At 36.8% G+C, this 16,843-nt stretch overlaps 1 protein-coding gene across 1 annotated transcript; it reads right to left on the bottom strand.

Moving 5' to 3' along the window:
- Positions 1-60: 60 nt before the first annotated feature.
- On the bottom strand, positions 61-1,339 carry LOC104611681 (zinc finger protein 7-like). Its single transcript, XM_010278854.3, has one exon. The coding sequence runs from the start codon at positions 894-896 to the stop codon at positions 345-347; it is 552 nt and encodes a 183-aa protein (XP_010277156.1). The 5' UTR covers positions 897-1,339; the 3' UTR covers positions 61-344.
- Between the last annotated feature and the right edge of the window lie 15,504 nt (positions 1,340-16,843).

Genomic DNA, 16,843 nt, shown 5'->3' with positions numbered 1-16,843 from the left:
TAAACTATAAAGCAGAAGAAAGTCAGGAGGCAAGGCAACATTCTGGGCTCTAAACCCAACTTGCAGAACTACTTGAAGGGATTTGATTATAGATATAAAAATATATTGTATCTACACTGAGATATGGATGAAAACTAGGGGGGAATTCTCTAAAACTTGTAGGCAGGACAATCTCAATTCCAGGGATCTCAAGCTTCAAGCATGTTTGGAGAACTTTGGAACACACCTAGCGAGGTTAGCTTCTTTAGTTGATTGATGAACAAATGCCAAAATCATACAATAGAAAAGGACACACAAAGAGAGCAACCCCGATTGAGATTTAATGAACAAGTCGGATTGATGGATCAAAGACTGAGATTCAAATCTAGCTTGAGTAGCTCCGACTGTTGTCTCGACAGTTGCGGGTTCACGTGAAAGCTCCCCGGCCACATCGTGTCCACTGCTTCTTCAGAAGTGAATGGCGCCCATCCCATCCTGAAGCTCGAGCCGTTGAACCGTGCTACCATCCCTTCTCTGCTAGGTTTGTGCACCAGTGAGTGGGGCCGGACGCCCATTGATCGGACCATCGAAGGAGCATTGGCGGGCAACCTCGAGTCGTTGAATCTTCTAGCTGCGCCTCTCTCCCTTTTGTGTGCGTTCTGGTGGCCACCCAATGCCTGTGAACTGTAGAACTTCCTCATGCAAAAGTTACAGGAGAAGACCTTGTTGGAAGCGGGTTTGAATTGTGGATCAGAGTCCCCGGCCGTCAACTGCTTCTCATTTCTGCCGAGGCTCAGATTTAACCATTCTTCCTCACCCATTCCTTCGTCATTGTTGTCGATAGCTTTTAATCCCGCGTTCTGGTTGCTGGTCGACACCTGGGTTGCTACTTCTTCTTCCTCACTTTGATAGATCATTTTGGCCACCACCCTCAAATCAGAGAAGGGTCTCTAGGGGGTTGATCAAAGGCTAGAAGAAGATATCTGATCAAGAAAGTTGAATTTGAAAGGTGTAGAGGCTTTGTGGGCTGGTGGTGGCTGCTCTTAAAAAGGGTTAGATCATCAATCAAAGGGGGAATAAAATGGGGGGAGGGGAAAAAGGAAGTGGGATTTTTTAATTTTATCTCATTTCTATCCAGTAGCCCCACCTAGTGATGCTTGGTACGCCAGTAGCAATGCTTATGTCATCTTTTAACTGTGCCCGTGGCAAGCTTAGGATTCCTCACTTCATCAACTTTACCCTTTCTTCCTCTCTAGCTTAATGTCACACCACTTTTTTTCTTTTTTTTTGTTTGTGTAAACATGGTTCTCTTTAGAGTTAACCGATAATAATACAAGGTTGACAATGCTGCCACAATTCCATCAACAGTCAAATCACAATCTTACAATTTATATCAATTGTCCGCCATGAATATTGTTCTGTTCCCCCATTATACTATAAGAAGATCAACGCACATGCTTGGCTGTAAGCAACACATGATCATGAATCTACTTTTTTTGGTAGAAGACCATGAAGCTAGCTACTTCTACCATTGGAAATCAAACCATATTGGTATTACATGGCCACACAAAACATATTGGCTTTGACAATCATGACCCATTTGATCCAAGAGCTTAAACAGATAAAGTAAGTCACATGATTGCATCAAGGTGACTGAGTAGTGAGTACAGTTAATGGTGTTTATCCAAATTATGCCTCTTCCAATTCTCGATCCTACACTCAGACAGGCCTCCTGTCAAGTGGGTAAAACTCTTTCATGGCCATAGTTGATGAAACTTTTTTCATGTCCAAGTCGGTAAGTAAATATAATAAAGTAGATGACACCCACCGGGAAGCTGTGATCCCTGCTGTATACGAAAGAGAAAGGCCTTTGTGCTGTGGTGCCATGAGTGAGTGAATGATAAGCTTCACTACAGATTATCGAAGTGAGTGGAGATGCTGTTATTTTATCATTAAACTTTTCTTTTTTTTTTTTTCATTTGGAGGGTGGAGGAAGGGGGGTCCAGCGAACTAGCAATAATGGTGATAAAAAGTAGGAGTCTTCATGTGGGGCTTCTTGGCTTTCCTCAAACAGGTAGTGGGCAAAATATACGTGTACAGAAGAAGTCCATTAGAACCACTTGTACTTATTCCTGGAATCTTATTGTTATTAACTAGGGGAGAAGATAAGAGGAGCCCAGTTCCCCATAAAGGGTGCTTTTATCACCTGTTTTATAAATAATTATATATAGTATAATAACGATAATACTGGTATTAAAGGCAACTTCATTGCTGAAGCTTCTTCTGATAAATAATTATGGTGTTGGATTGATGAATCAAGGGCTTGAATAATAGACTTGTCTCATCCATTGGCTTTTCTTTTGCAGGCGAATTGGTGCTGTAGTACTGTAGTAGTAGTATAGGCTTAAAGGAACAGTTTTTGCCTTTGACAATTGAAAGTAACAGACCAACAACCTAGTATATGTTTGGTTTTGATGAGAAAAGGGTGCTGTATATGTGTGAGTTGAAAGTATAGCATCGTTTTTTGAGAAAATGGTGTTTTTTTTTTTTTATTTGGAAACATTATTATCAGATAGGACATTTCTTGGGGCAACAGCAACAGCACCAGTGTTCCAGGAAAGAACTTTGGCTGTTGAGGGCCAACAGAATTTCCTGTTCAGTTTTTGGGTTGGGCACGTTACCATGAGAGTGGACAAATTAGTAATTGCCTTCTGATTTACTTTGAGTTAAAACAAAAACATGACCATGAATTGGTGAACTGCGTAAACATGCCCAACCCAGAAACTCTCTTAACAGGAAAGGCTGTTGGCCCACAACAATCAAAGTTAACTCAGTGTTTTATATCTGTTTTCAGCATTGGTACCAATTATATGAAGTCCATGTCACTGCTACATCATGTCTTCGTTGACAGCAATAAACTCCAAATAAGAAAAATGTCAAATTCAGCAATTCCCCAGACCATACCTTTTTGATTTCTAAGACATGATTTGGGATACCGTTTTTTTTTATAAAAATAATTCCAAATATGTTATCATTTTCTAAAGCACTGATTTTTCTAATATGATGCTAATGTGTCACTATTTTCTGGAGCAACGACATCTATGCCAAACACCGCCCTAAAAAATACCCAAACAATGCAATTTCCAAACTAACGAAAGCAACTTGACAGTTACCCACAGTTGCAACCGTTACAACTATGGCCTTTTTTTTAGTTTTTCATTTCCCTGTGGTTCTTTAATCACGGGAATGTTAGTCAAATTCAAGGTGCCCAGAGAAATTATTCATGTTGGGTTCAGGTAATCCCAGCCTATAAGAAAAAAGCAGACCCTCTGCAGACCATAATTGACCCCATTATAAATCCGGCTTATTGAGTTTGACTTGGTAAAACCTGACTGTAATTGACAGGTTTTCTGATAACTTGATAATAAACCTGCTAAATTTTTGTTTTCTTCTGATGTATGTCATATAAAATGACAAATATAGACATCTTAGATAAAATTACTATAGATAAACCATGAGAAGAAACATATAGAGCAGTGGGAAGTATCTTTATCAACTGCTATGTATTTGCATTGGTTTAAATAAAGCCAGAACAGGTAAAAACCAATCCTGACCTGAATTGCAGACCAAGATTCTTTATGGTAAAATCAAATCAGTTGGGGTGTTATTCAATTCCTAATGAGGTCGGTAAGAACTCAGAAGTAGTGTTTTCTCATCTGAGTCCTGATGTACTACACTTTCTTAAATTTTCTTTTAATCAATGACAGATATTCTATCACATGTGTATTCCTCATATGTATAGCTTTTATTTATTTTATTTTATAACACGTACTTGTCACAGCCCGAATGAAAAATGTAAGAAAAAAGTGGAGGTGAAGATCCGGACAAGTATGGGAAACTGGAGGACATTGGACCAATCAAGATACACACCAGTTCAGTCTCCTGAGCATATATGGAGCTGGTATGGTGTACTAATTGTGATTGGTCAAATATTACAAATGAACTCTACATAATTCAAACTTAAACTGACATTGGACCAATCACAAGTGAACATGCCAGTGCTCTGTAAACGTGGGACCCATATGCAGAAACTTGATCTAGTAATAAGCTTTCTTACATAATTTACTATTTCTGCCCGATGGTAGATGGAGGGATAGGTGATTTAATTAGGCAGATCCAAATTTACTGTCTACTGCGTACAGGGGATTCTCAACTAATGGTGTATTTGGTCCATTAATCCTTATAAGTCCTACACCCCATCTTGTGTAGGCATTTCTCAACAAATTTGAAAATGAAAATTTCCAAATAGAAGGGCTGATCATATCAACATGTAGGAAATGATTTTGGGCTAAAATTTGCTTCAATTGGCAAGAGAAATGTTCCTTTTGGGGTTCTAACAACACTGCCACATGGAAGATTACAGGGTCGTTTGGAAGTTCATCTTCTACTCCATTATCATTATCACCATTACCACTACTACTTCCAGGTCCCCACCACCACCATCAGTACTAGTACGATTAGCATCAGCTTTAGCGTTAAATTTTGAAAAATATGTGCTTGTCAATGTTAATTACAATTCTTCCATTCTCAACCTATCCAATTTCAGTGGATATATAGGATGGTCCCAATACTAATCTACTTAATGACCCAGTAATTGAAATGGTCACTCGGTGTCCCTCTGAAAATGGAGGCACGGGATCAAACCCGGAGATCTGCAGGCTCTCCGTCTCCGTGATAATTTTGATATAGACCTCATGATTCCCCTGTGATAGTGCCCAAATAATCTTTCATGTAACTGTTGAAAACTTGGAATGGATGCCCAAGGCATGGCCGTTGTCTGATACCAAAGAAGTGTGTGTGTCAAGAAGTAAAGAATTCATGACAAAAAACCCCCAAACCTTAAAATTAATAAAATAATAAAATAATACATAGAGACATTGAAGATTGGCATGTGATGGTAGATTGATCATGGCAGCAGGTCAAGTGGAGATTTGCACTTCAGTTCTAGTGGTGCAACTCTGTGCCATATGTGTGCTATAGGATAGATGTTTGTTTTCTGAACATTTTTCTTTTTAATTCTTAAAATTGTTGTAGTTTTCATTAATTCATAATATGCCATCTCTGAATTGACAAAAACAATTAGTGTACAAATAATATTACCCTAAACTACCCAAAAATAGTGAGAAAGTAAAAAAAAAAAAAAAGAATGCTGCAATACAATGTAATTAACTAGCTTTGGGCCTTGGACCAAGATAACAACATAAGCATCCACTAAGAAAAGAGTGATGATGCTTGTGTGTGGTAGATGTATAATTTAGGAATTTTCTTCCTAGGGTTCTGACACATGCTCATCAGTCTTCAGCATTTTCATTAGGGAATTACACATAGCAGGTTAGGTCGGCAGTTCAAAGAGAAGAGTTGGAAAGCATTTTATGAGTTTATCCAGTCACAGGGTATCTCCAGAATCCAGATACTAAGCCAAAGGATACGAATTGGTAGGCAGACCCAAGTGGCAATCTGATGCTATGAATATGCCACTTCGATGGGGGAAGAAAAAGAATGCAAACCTAGCTAGAACAATAAAGAAACGATAAACTAGCTAGGATGCAAAGCAATTAAGTGGGAACTCAACCTATCCCTTTCCTGTGCACTTTGCCTTTTGCATTATTGGCTTCCCATGTAGTTTTCTTAAGCAAGAAGATGGGAAAGAAAACAAGATAGACACAAGAATCTACAAAGTAACGAGCTCTGGTTGGCTGCTTTTGAATTATTCTTGAGGGTCTTCTGTTTGGATGATTGTCAAACAAGAATAAGCACCAGCCAAGAGATATCTGCTCATCACTCAATTCATCAAAGTGAAAGAAACCCGCCTGCACTAACCATATTATTGTGGAGGATCTGGTTCCTTTCAAAAGAGAGATCTAGAGAGAGAGAGAGAGAGAGAAGGAGGGCCCGTCTTTGGCTTGCTGTTTCTTGATCTTGATAGATCTTGCTTAATTGGGTCATTTGGAGGGGGCTTAATTATCCTTAACAACTGCAAGAAAAAAATGTTGTCGGGTGGTACAGATACTTGGACAGATAAGGCTCTGAATGGGCCAGGCGACTGGCATGAAAGAGAAAGGCTGAACAGTAGTGAACTTGTTCACATATACTTTTTAACTCAGACTGGTTATCGTTATCTCTTCGTCCATATATACTCCATTGTATATGAACTATAGATGCCCATCAACTTGCAAATTAATGGTCCCCTCCCCTCCCCTCCCTCATCCTTCATCCCCCACCTTTCCCCACTTGTCGGTGCCACGCACCGTCCCATACATCTCGATCAGTGCTTCTCTTAACGTACGTTCTTCATTTCATATTGGTAGCTAGACTCAGTAGTTCCTACCTCATATATACTTTGTTCCCTCTCCACCAGCCTAATAAGCTTTATATATACTTACTCTCTCTTTAGGCTTTAGGCTTGCTCACTTTGGGTATGCTTGTTCAGATACCCACTTTGCCAAAAATGCTAATCCCTGTGTCAACTTTCTGTGTATTCTCTTCTTCACTTTTTTTTGTACTGGGTAAATGCCGATGGATTGAAGTTTGCCTCTGTTGCACCATATATAGAATTAATTAATACGGAAAATTTTGCCTTGGTGAGTCAGTTTGTTTGATTTTACATGCATGATGGTTCGATGTCAAGGCGTGCTCTTGAGTCCTCATGACCTGCTGCAACGTAACTTCCAATCATAAAATGATGTTTGCTTTTTTTCCTAATTCATGAAGGACGTACGATAACGATTTCAGCATTGCCCAGGATTTCTCTTTTTACAACTTACTATATTTGGTTTTTAGAATTTCTTTTAAATTTATTTATTATTTTAAATAGCCTTCATTGGAATCCATCTGATACAATTAATACATTCTTATTGGTCGGGCTATTGTGCTATGTATTGTCTATGTTTGTCATTGTTATTGCAGATTCGTCCATTGCTTCTTGGTCGTTTGAAAGATTAAAGAGTCAATTCCTGCGCGCGCGGTCTTATAAGGGCTATCACTCATCTGCCACTTCCCTTCTCTTCCGATTTTAATCGAGTAACTAATAGAATTTGGAACGAACGTTCAAAGTTAAAACGTCAAGGTCTTGGATAACGTTGGACGGCCACCCAACCCCAGCATGCACCAATGACCAACCTGTACTGTACTACCATTTTGGCCAAACACTCTACCTGTCCAGCTACGAGGAAAATGTTGGTAGAGTGGCCATAGGCCCTCATTTTGATCCTCAACATGTTGGAACATCCAATGGCCATGTGACAAGCCACATGTTGATGGAACATGATTATTTTATGGTTATCTCTATGCAATACTTTCACACAGTCATTCACTTGTTTTTCTCAAATTATTATCTATTTATTTATTTTCTATAAAAAGAAATTTATTTGATTGTTTACTTGAAAATGTTTCATGCATAGAGATACCAATATTGTTGGATTATTTGGATCCATATTCCAGTTCTTATTGGGTCAATGGATATCCATTTGACCCAGTGTAGACTGTATAACCAAGTGGTTATATCCTTGGTCAATATGAGACACTTGTCTCAAATCTGATGGAGCATGAATTCTAATGTTAAGGAACACTTATCTCAATTGGTTATACCGCTAACAGTTTGTTCCTAATTGCAAGGAATTTAACGTGGGAGAAGCAACCATATAAGGGATCTCTCCCAAGGGCTTCAATAATACAATGAGATAGACTCTTAGAAAGGATCCTCTCAGCCTTAGCTCTAATCAGATTAAGCTTGGTGTCTCGGATCCTACACTGTGAAGCTGCTATTATTCTCTTTGCAGGTAAGACAGACAGAGATCTCAACCGTTCGATTCTACATGCACTTGGATCAACACTGGTATCAGAGCTCAGCAACGACTGGCATAGTGCTCAAAGCATAGTCGCGCCTCACCAAATCATGTCTCATCTTTTAAGTTCCAAAGGAGAGGAGAGAGAAAACAAACCCACTTCGAGGGTTTCCTCTCAACATCTCTGTCTCTCCCATCTGCTCGTCTCTCCCATTTGCGCACTCTTCACGGCAAGAGCAGAACGACAACGAGGGTTTCGTCTGATCTTCGAAAACCCTGTTCGACTGCCCATCTCCGAACAAACAGCGGCTCCGGCAACTCCGAGACAATAAAACCCTATTTGTTTTTTTTTCTTTCCAACCTTTCGGCTTCTAACGACAGCGGCTTCGATCCTGCGTTACTCTAACCTCAAAAGCGTCACTGGTAGTTCATTTTTTTTTTAAGAACTGCTCGTAGAACTGCAGAAATGCTAGCTGCTCAGATCTGAAGTGAGGCAAGAAACCCTAAATAAATTTAGGGCTTTTTCACTATTTTTGTTCACTGCAACACAGATCTGGTTTGATAAGGCATATTCGACCAGTGAGGCGAACCCAAACATCCCTTTTTTGTTTTTCTTTTTGGTATTCATTAATTCTTACCGTCATTCTTGAGGATATTTTCGAACTCCAAGCCACATAGAAGCATCATTGCTGAATGGGCAAATTGCTGCTGAATCAAAAGGAGCAGTAAGAGCATTGAAAATTCAGAACTTGTTGATAACGCTGATAGGCCAAGCCGAATAACACTAGTGACCGGGAGTTCATCAACAGATTTATTATCTGAACATCAGTCTCGTAAATACAGCTAAGTGCTCTATTCATTATTTATTTCACTTAGCAATATTCTTGAGATTCTGAATCATGTCTGCTACTGCCTTGTCTCAAGAACTCAGTAAAACTGAGAAATTAACTGGCACAAATTACGCTCTCTCTGGAAACGTAGGATTAGGAGAATACTTCATGAGAAAATGTTGATTAATGTTTTAGATAAATCTGTTCCTGTTAAGCCTATTGATGATGATTCATTAACTGTGATTCATTAAATTGTTTGTTAAGTAAAGAAGGCCAAATGAACAACTCAAAATTATTAGCTTCAATTAAATTTTGGTATGATTGAGATTAACCAGATTTTTAAGCCTGAAGCTAGTTCTTTAAATGCTCAAGGGTTTGAAGTTTTTTTTGATACAATATATTAGGATTTGCTTCCCTGTATTTTCAAGCTGTAATTTAACGAACCAAAAGATGATTTACTTGTTCCATAGCATTTGAAGATAGCAGCCTACCTTTCCTTTTATTTGATAGTCCTAAATTTATGTGTTTCAGTTGGGACTTTGTGTTTAGGCATTGTGCAATTTAATAAGTCATCCTGTAGCAATACTTACCTAAGTTCTTAAGTTTTTCTATAACCACTGTCAAGTGGACTTAGTAGTGTTTAATTAAAAATAAATCACTTTATATCAGCGGCTGCATCATACTACTGCTAATATTTTCAACTTGAAAATTGTTGGATGCATATTTGTTGGAACACAGAATTTTGATTTGCATCACTTTTAGTGAATAATTGGACTTAGATTGAATGCCTGTTTTATCCACAACATTTAAATGTTCTTTTTGATCACCACAAGTTCCTCATTGTATTCTTATTTTTTTTTTGTGATCAAACTAGTTTAAATAAACTATTTTTTTTTGAAAAGTTTCTTTTAGTGTTTCACCTATTTGAAAGATTTGATTCTTGGAAGGGTAATGACTAGTCCACTCATACTTTTTTTTTTCCATTTAGTCTCATTAAAAAAAAAGGAGGGGGAAAGGGAAGAAGCTTTAAACCTTGAACCTTCTATTTAATCTGTAGAATTTTTGTGGAGTGCCATATAAAAGAGGCCCAATGAGCTTTTCATCTCTTTCATTGCTGTTCAAAATCAAGCTTTTCTTGTTTGATTGCTGCTCTATGATAATGTGTATGGCTCACATTCTTAGATTTTTGAGAATTATGTGATGATTTTTACATCATTAAATTAATAAATAGTCATGTGTCTTTGTGAACCCTTTTTTTGTTACTACATGACTTTATGAACATTTGTTTAGTGATATTCAATTATGCTAAACTATAATACAGTCCCTGAATTGTGCAAACATATTACTGTTTAGTCTTTCTTTTCTTCCTGAAATCACTCTTTACCTTCCTAGATCATATGGAAACATTTTTTTTTCTTGCTCCCTAGAATTGCAAAAATAAGGAGTAAAAGTAAAGCTCCTAAAAGCTTAAAACACAGCAAAACTAAAAGGGAAACTACTATCCATATTAGTTTAGGATGGACAAGGATAATGGGAGTAAACCTCTTTTTTTTTTGTCTATTAATAAAGTAGATGCTCATTGTATTTGTGATATAGATGAGAATACCTATTGGGACTCTTGCATATAAAGATAAAATTAGAAAGAATGAGGTCTAATAATTGAATGCCCTAAATGGGGATGCATTATTAATTTTGTGAACCATGTCTTAGCGAAAATTAATTAAACTCCTTTTTTTTGGAAAGGAAAGATATCAAAGAATCATTAGCTATTATCCTTTCAGATAAATGTGGTCATTTGAATGTGAAAACACATAGGGAAAGGGAATGTGCTATGGATTCTAGACTTGGACATGTGTACTTGGTTAAGAGAAATAGGGGAGAGTGTATCTCCAACTTGTTTAATGACTTCTATATCAAATCAATAAAGAAGCAAGTTGGATAACAATGAGCATTAAGTGTACCTTTATATACTATTCATATAGTAAAAATGGCAAAGTTTACATATTTATTAGTTATAAATCTGATGGAACTATTGTTTTAATGGAGAGTAAAAGATATATCCCTGGAAAGCAAAATTCAGGGAGGGTGGACCATTTTTTGAAAGTCCTAGTTATGATTTTTTTCTGTACAAATTCTCATAATACTTAACCTTACACTTTTGAACCTAATTACTTTACCTATTCAAAGAAAAGGGTTCCCTTCATTGAGATTAATGGACTATTACATTTAAATAAGCAATCCCTTATGTTGATTTTATTTTTTATGATCCTACTGTCTTTGTAGATGTTATGGAAAACACATGATATGGTGTGAAACCACAAATAAAATCAAATTTGAGAATTGATTGTTCTTATCAAAACAAAAACCTATAGTGTGTAAATAAATATTGAGGGATCCATAGAAAATTATAAAGCAAGTTGTGTATATCAAGAAGATATACTCAAATAGAAGCATTGATTATGAGGAGGTTTATTCTTAATTCCTTTCTTGGGCTTGTTCTTTGAATAGTGGGAGTATGTTTATTGTTCTTCCCTTATATGTAGAGCACATCCCAATTATTATTAATGATGTGTCCATAATCAATATAATATTTGTTTGAAATCCAATTTGAAAAATGAAGGACGTTTCTCAAAGAGATAAGGGGGATCGGAACTTTAGATCTTTTAAGAGCATTATTTAGAAAAGATTCTAAGATAGTTTATATCAAAGACTGCAATGGGAATGTCACTCAAATCTGCTAGATAATATTAAGATATGGCTTCTATAAATGGAGAAATACTAAAGATGAAAAACAGATCTTGTGCTTAAATCTATAGGTGGCTTGATTTATGCAATATATTATATAAGACCCAATATATAATGTGTTGTTGGTCTTGTAAGTAGATACTTAAGGAGTCCATTGGAAAGCTATTAAAAGAGTGCTTGGATTTTTAAAGTTGGTAAAACACTTCAAACTCATATTACTTGGAAGTATTGGATTAGTGTCATGCTATTTTTTTGCAGGTGACCCAAATGATAGCAAATTCACCATTAGGTGCTGATTCCTCTTAGGAGGATCAATTGTCTCATTGATGAGCAAGAAAGCAAAGCTATGTACCTAAATTTGTCATGCATACTGAGTTCATTACTTGCAGATTTGTGGGTTCAAAAGCAGTGAAAATTCTTGATGTACTAATGAGAACTATGAAGATACTCAGTTATGCCACCATGGCATGCCTTGAAGTGAAACATATTGATGTCCGGTACCGGTACTTAATTGATGTCTACCAACGGAATAGATCATGGTAGAATATGTGCCTACAAAATAATGTCTACCAACGGAATAGATCCTGATAGAATACATGCCTACAAAATAAATGATTGCCGACCCATTGACTAAACCCATTGCAATTACAATTTATGCAAGGCATGTCAAAGCAAGGGGATTGGTTGGTACTTATTCATCTTGGGCCTAACTGGCCAAGTGGGAGGTGTTGGTAGAGTGGCCATAGGCCCTTGTTTTGATCCTCAACATGTTGGAACATCCAATGGCCATGTGACAAGCCACATGTTGATGGAAGATGATTATTTTATAGTTATCTCTATGCAACACTTTCACACACAACCATTCACTTGTTTTTCTCAAATTATTATCTATTTATTTATTTTCTATAAAAAGAAATTTATTTGATTGTTTACTTGAAAATGTTTCATGCATAGAGATACCAATATTGTTGGATTATTTGGATCCATATTCCAGCTCTTATAGGGTCAATGGATATCCATTTCACCCAGTGTAGACTGGATAACCAAGTGGTTATATCCTTGGTCAATATGAGACACTTGTCTCAAATCTGATGGAGCATGGATTCTAATGTTAAGGAACACTTATCTCAATTGGTTATACTGCTAACAGTTTGTTCCTAATTGCAAGGAACTTAACGTCGGAGAAGCAACCATATAAGGGATCTCTCCCAAGTGCTTCAATAATACAATGAGATAGGCTCTTTACTGAGAAAGGAAAATTATCCTTTCAGCCTTAGCTCTAATCAGATTAAGCTATTCTCTCTTACACATTGTTTGAGAGGTTGGTGTCTCAGATCCTATACTGTGAAGCTGCTATTATTCTCTTTGCATGCAGGTAAAACAGACAGAGATCTCAGCCGTTCGATTCTATATGCACTTGGATCAACAGAAAAGATAGCGCTGGGCTCTTTCAACGCCTTTTTTTTTAAAGTGTGTCCTCATTCCTTCAAACATTGCTCTAGCTTCAAAGGGACCCTCACCGATCAATGTACCGCAGTGCCCATGAGAAAAGAAAAGAATGTAAGGCCGTTTTTTTACATAAGATAAAGCAAAGTGGTGTTTCAAACAATATTATTTTCTTTATGTTGCTACAGATTATGTCTTTAAAATTGAGAAAATGTAGTTTGAAATAATGTCGATAAAGCAAAGTGGTGTTTCAAACAATATTATTTTCTTTATGTTGCTACAGATTATGTCTTTAAAATTGAGAAAATGTAGTTTGAAATAATGTCAATATCAATATTTTATGAGAAAACAGTACATTGTTATTACGGTACAATGATATATCATCTCTTAGACATTAAATAATATAAATCATTATTGACATCATTAATATCAAACAAAACTAGTATTGTTTTCTCAAAATACAGCCTATGCGACAACATCAATTCCAAACAAATGAGAAAATGGTGCTTACAATTTTACACATGTTAGTGATGCCAAATGCCTAAAAAAAATTGAAGAAAACGATTTTTCGATTTTTATATTTCAACGAACAGAGTGCTAAGCTTGATGACGGACACGTTTCACATCAACGGTGGACCTCTTTAAGTACCGTTAACTTTTTTTTTCATTTTGTATGTTTTTTTTTCTTGAACAAAAGTTATTATTATTATTATTATATTTTTTTGCGGAAAAATCAAAGGATGCGTGCGTTTTTCTGTCTCCTCTCATTCTCGTTATCCGAGCTGCCTCCCCAACACTCCCCATCTCTTCCACGGTTCTGTTTCTGTATCAGGTCATTCACCACCCCTAAGCTTTAACACATTCGCATCACAGTCTCCTCTCTATTTGATTTGGACTCCGCCTCATATTTAGAAATTTCTCCTTTGCAAATGCCTGTTGCCTTCAACTTTCTGCGTTGACAAGGCATACTGCGTAAGAGATTACCAAACTCAATGCTAAGCTTGATCCTTTGGTTTTTATTTTACACATACACAATCAGATAAAAAATAGTCAATACTGAAAATTTCTGGTTCCGATTATAAAAGGTAAGCCTAGAAAAAAAATTGGCAAAAAAAAAAAGGAATTAATAAGAGTGGCGATGACACCCTCCATGAGAGAAACGAAGCTATCCTTGAGTCAAGTTTAACGTGTTTAGGACCTTTAATGAAGAACACCCAGACCAGAATGCCCTCTTCATTACAACTAGATATAACGCCCTTTTCTCTCCTTGAGTTAAGTTAAAACGTGTTTGGGACCTTTAACGAAGAACACCCAGACCAGAATGCCCTCTTCATTACAACTAGATATAACGCCCTTTTCTCTCTCAAACCAGAGCAACAGGGGATTTAATTATCTACTTGTTACTCATAAGAAAAATAACACTCAAGGAAAACTATTAACAATCCATACACGAAGGCTCAGTTTGGAAAGAGTACAAATACAAATATGTAAAGTGCAAAACCTTGTATTTTGTACTATTTTGTATGTATTTGCATGGTATATATTTGTATTCGTACTCCTTCCAAACTGATCCCAAGGCTCTGTTTATTTGCAATACAAATGCCGAATTGGAGTATTTATGTACCCCAGTTTGCATTTGTGAGCATTTGTTTGAAACATAAAAAAGTAATGATTATTAGAATAAAAATGTATTTTCTGACACTTTTCTACTCTAAGAAGAGAGCATTACTGTATCTATTTTTTGGATACAATTTTGTGTTTTTTTTTTTTGATAATTAATTTTTTGACTCAAGACTAAAGTTAATGCATTGGAGCATAAGATAGTTGGAGCATTTAATGATGGACCCACACTTTTGCACCGATTTCAAGCAAACAAGATAAATGCAAAAACGGTTTAAAATGTAAATCGTATTTACATTCATGAACCAAAAAATAGGTAAAAATGTAATGTACATATTTACATTTGCATTCCAACCAAACACAGCCTAAAGGGAAAACCAATTGCAAACATAGTTGTGGAGTCCTAACCATCAGCCAAGGAGGGGCACAGAGCTGACTTGAACCCATGATTGAACACATGACTGATCCAGAGTGTCCTCTACCTATTGGATAACTTGGATCAGCCATATCTTCCTTACACATGGTAGAGATGGAGAACGCCATCTTCTTCAATCTTGCAATGATGTAACTTCTACATAAGGTCAGACTACCATCGAGCTAAAATTTTAGCTTATTTTATCTAATTGATCCCAAGATGGATGAATTTGATACAAATAGCATATATAGATTGGGTACCAAAATAACTTCTTTGTATAGTGGCAGGTCTGTCCACTTAGAAGAAGAAAGGGCTGCTATACAGAGGGAACCTATAGATGACTGCCCCAGCAGTCTTCAATTAATATGTCTATCCAGTTAAAAGGGGGAAAAGGCTGCTATACAGAAGGACAAGATGGTCTTTCTACAACCTCAAGACCAACTCTTCTTGTCATTATAACAAAGCCATATGGATGCTAGCGCAAACAGGAATAAACCCAGAATCCATACCAAACTGCATCTCCCACAATTCAAATTCTATTTTACAAAGTTCCTCGTCATTTTTCGTCTTATCTGGGACATGAGGAATGCTAAGCTGCATGGTCAACCCATTATTCACCCAACTCAGCCGTTAGAAAAAGCTGAAACCTACCTCAGTCCAGAGACAATCCATCCTCCCAACAGAACTATCCACAACTTTCATTCATGGGGAAATCCTTCCCATATTTTATTCACTGATGGAGCCTACATGCCTGTTACAGGGACTGCTGCAATTGGATTCATTTTATTATCTAAGGATCTAACTGTAATTTCCACAGGTCGAAGAGTCCTGGCCACATCTGCTGCCCAAGCTGAATGGTGGGCTATGATGGAGAGACTGGAAAAGGCTTCGAGCTTAAGCATCAAGTTGATGCTAGTTTTTTGTGATTCAGCAGGAGTTGTAAATACAGTTAATCAGATTACTACAGATGACTGGGAGATAAAACACCTCATGGATCAGAAAATGAACCTGCTGATGTCTTTTGATCATATATGTATTAAGCATATAAGTAGAGTATCTAATACTGTTGCTCATGATATTGCTTACAATGCTTGCAAGTTTAATATTGTAACCACTACTGATGGCAGCAGGAAAGCTCAGTGTAATACTTCTATGTTCGGTTATTGCAATCCTTTTGTTGCATAAAAAAATATAATATAGTACAATGGAGCTTCAGTTGGACTTATATTTATTAGAATTGACATGTTTTTTATATATCGGTCAACTAAAGAATTGATTCCAAGAAATGGGGTGATGGCAAACGTTATTCTGTTTCTGAGAAACAAGAATCGAATGACTGCCAAACACACTTGGCAATTCTGGATGAAAATTCTCAAAATCCATTCTTTTTTGAAAGGATTCTGAGAACGAGAATATCCAGAATTGATGCCAAACGGGGCCTAACATGCCACATGTTTAATCTTAAAGCAAACTAACTTCCATGAAAAAACTGGTTTTTGGTGGATATAAGGAGTTAGCAACCTTGCTGTATGAAAAAAGGATTAAATTTGGTATAAACTCTCCAAAACTGTAGAAATGGTGGATGTTTCTAACACAGCTATGAATTCAGAAAAAAAAAAAGGTTGAAACAAATAATATGATGCAAGTAATACAGGCTTGGTGGTCTATCCAATAACAGAAACTCAGAATGAATATCGCATACCACAATTTGGTCAACTTGATTAACGAAAACGAAAATGTGGTCTACACCTTCAAAAGGAAACCTGGAATTATCGAGTATTCCTTAAATCACACCCCAAAAATTGCCCGAGTTCAAAGTCTCTTTTCTCAAAGACAAATACATGGCAAAATCCTTATTTCTCCTAACCCAAATGAAAGTCCTTCACATGCTTTACCATTTCTTGGATCACCTGTACTCACTGGCTCACATGGTGCACTCGTAGAAATGGTGGATGTTTCTAACA

Source organism: Nelumbo nucifera, chromosome 1 (genome assembly GCF_055504915.1).
Source record: "Nelumbo nucifera cultivar China Antique chromosome 1, China Antique-T2T, whole genome shotgun sequence".
Lineage (NCBI taxonomy): Eukaryota > Viridiplantae > Streptophyta > Magnoliopsida > Proteales > Nelumbonaceae > Nelumbo > Nelumbo nucifera.
This window is presented reverse-complemented; position numbering and strand designations above follow the sequence as displayed.

Bases quoted from the DNA above. Each gene is read 5' to 3' on its own strand.
- LOC104611681 (XM_010278854.3), bottom strand. From the start codon at position 896: ATGATCTATCAAAGTGAGGAAGAAGAAGTAGCAACCCAGGTGTCGACC.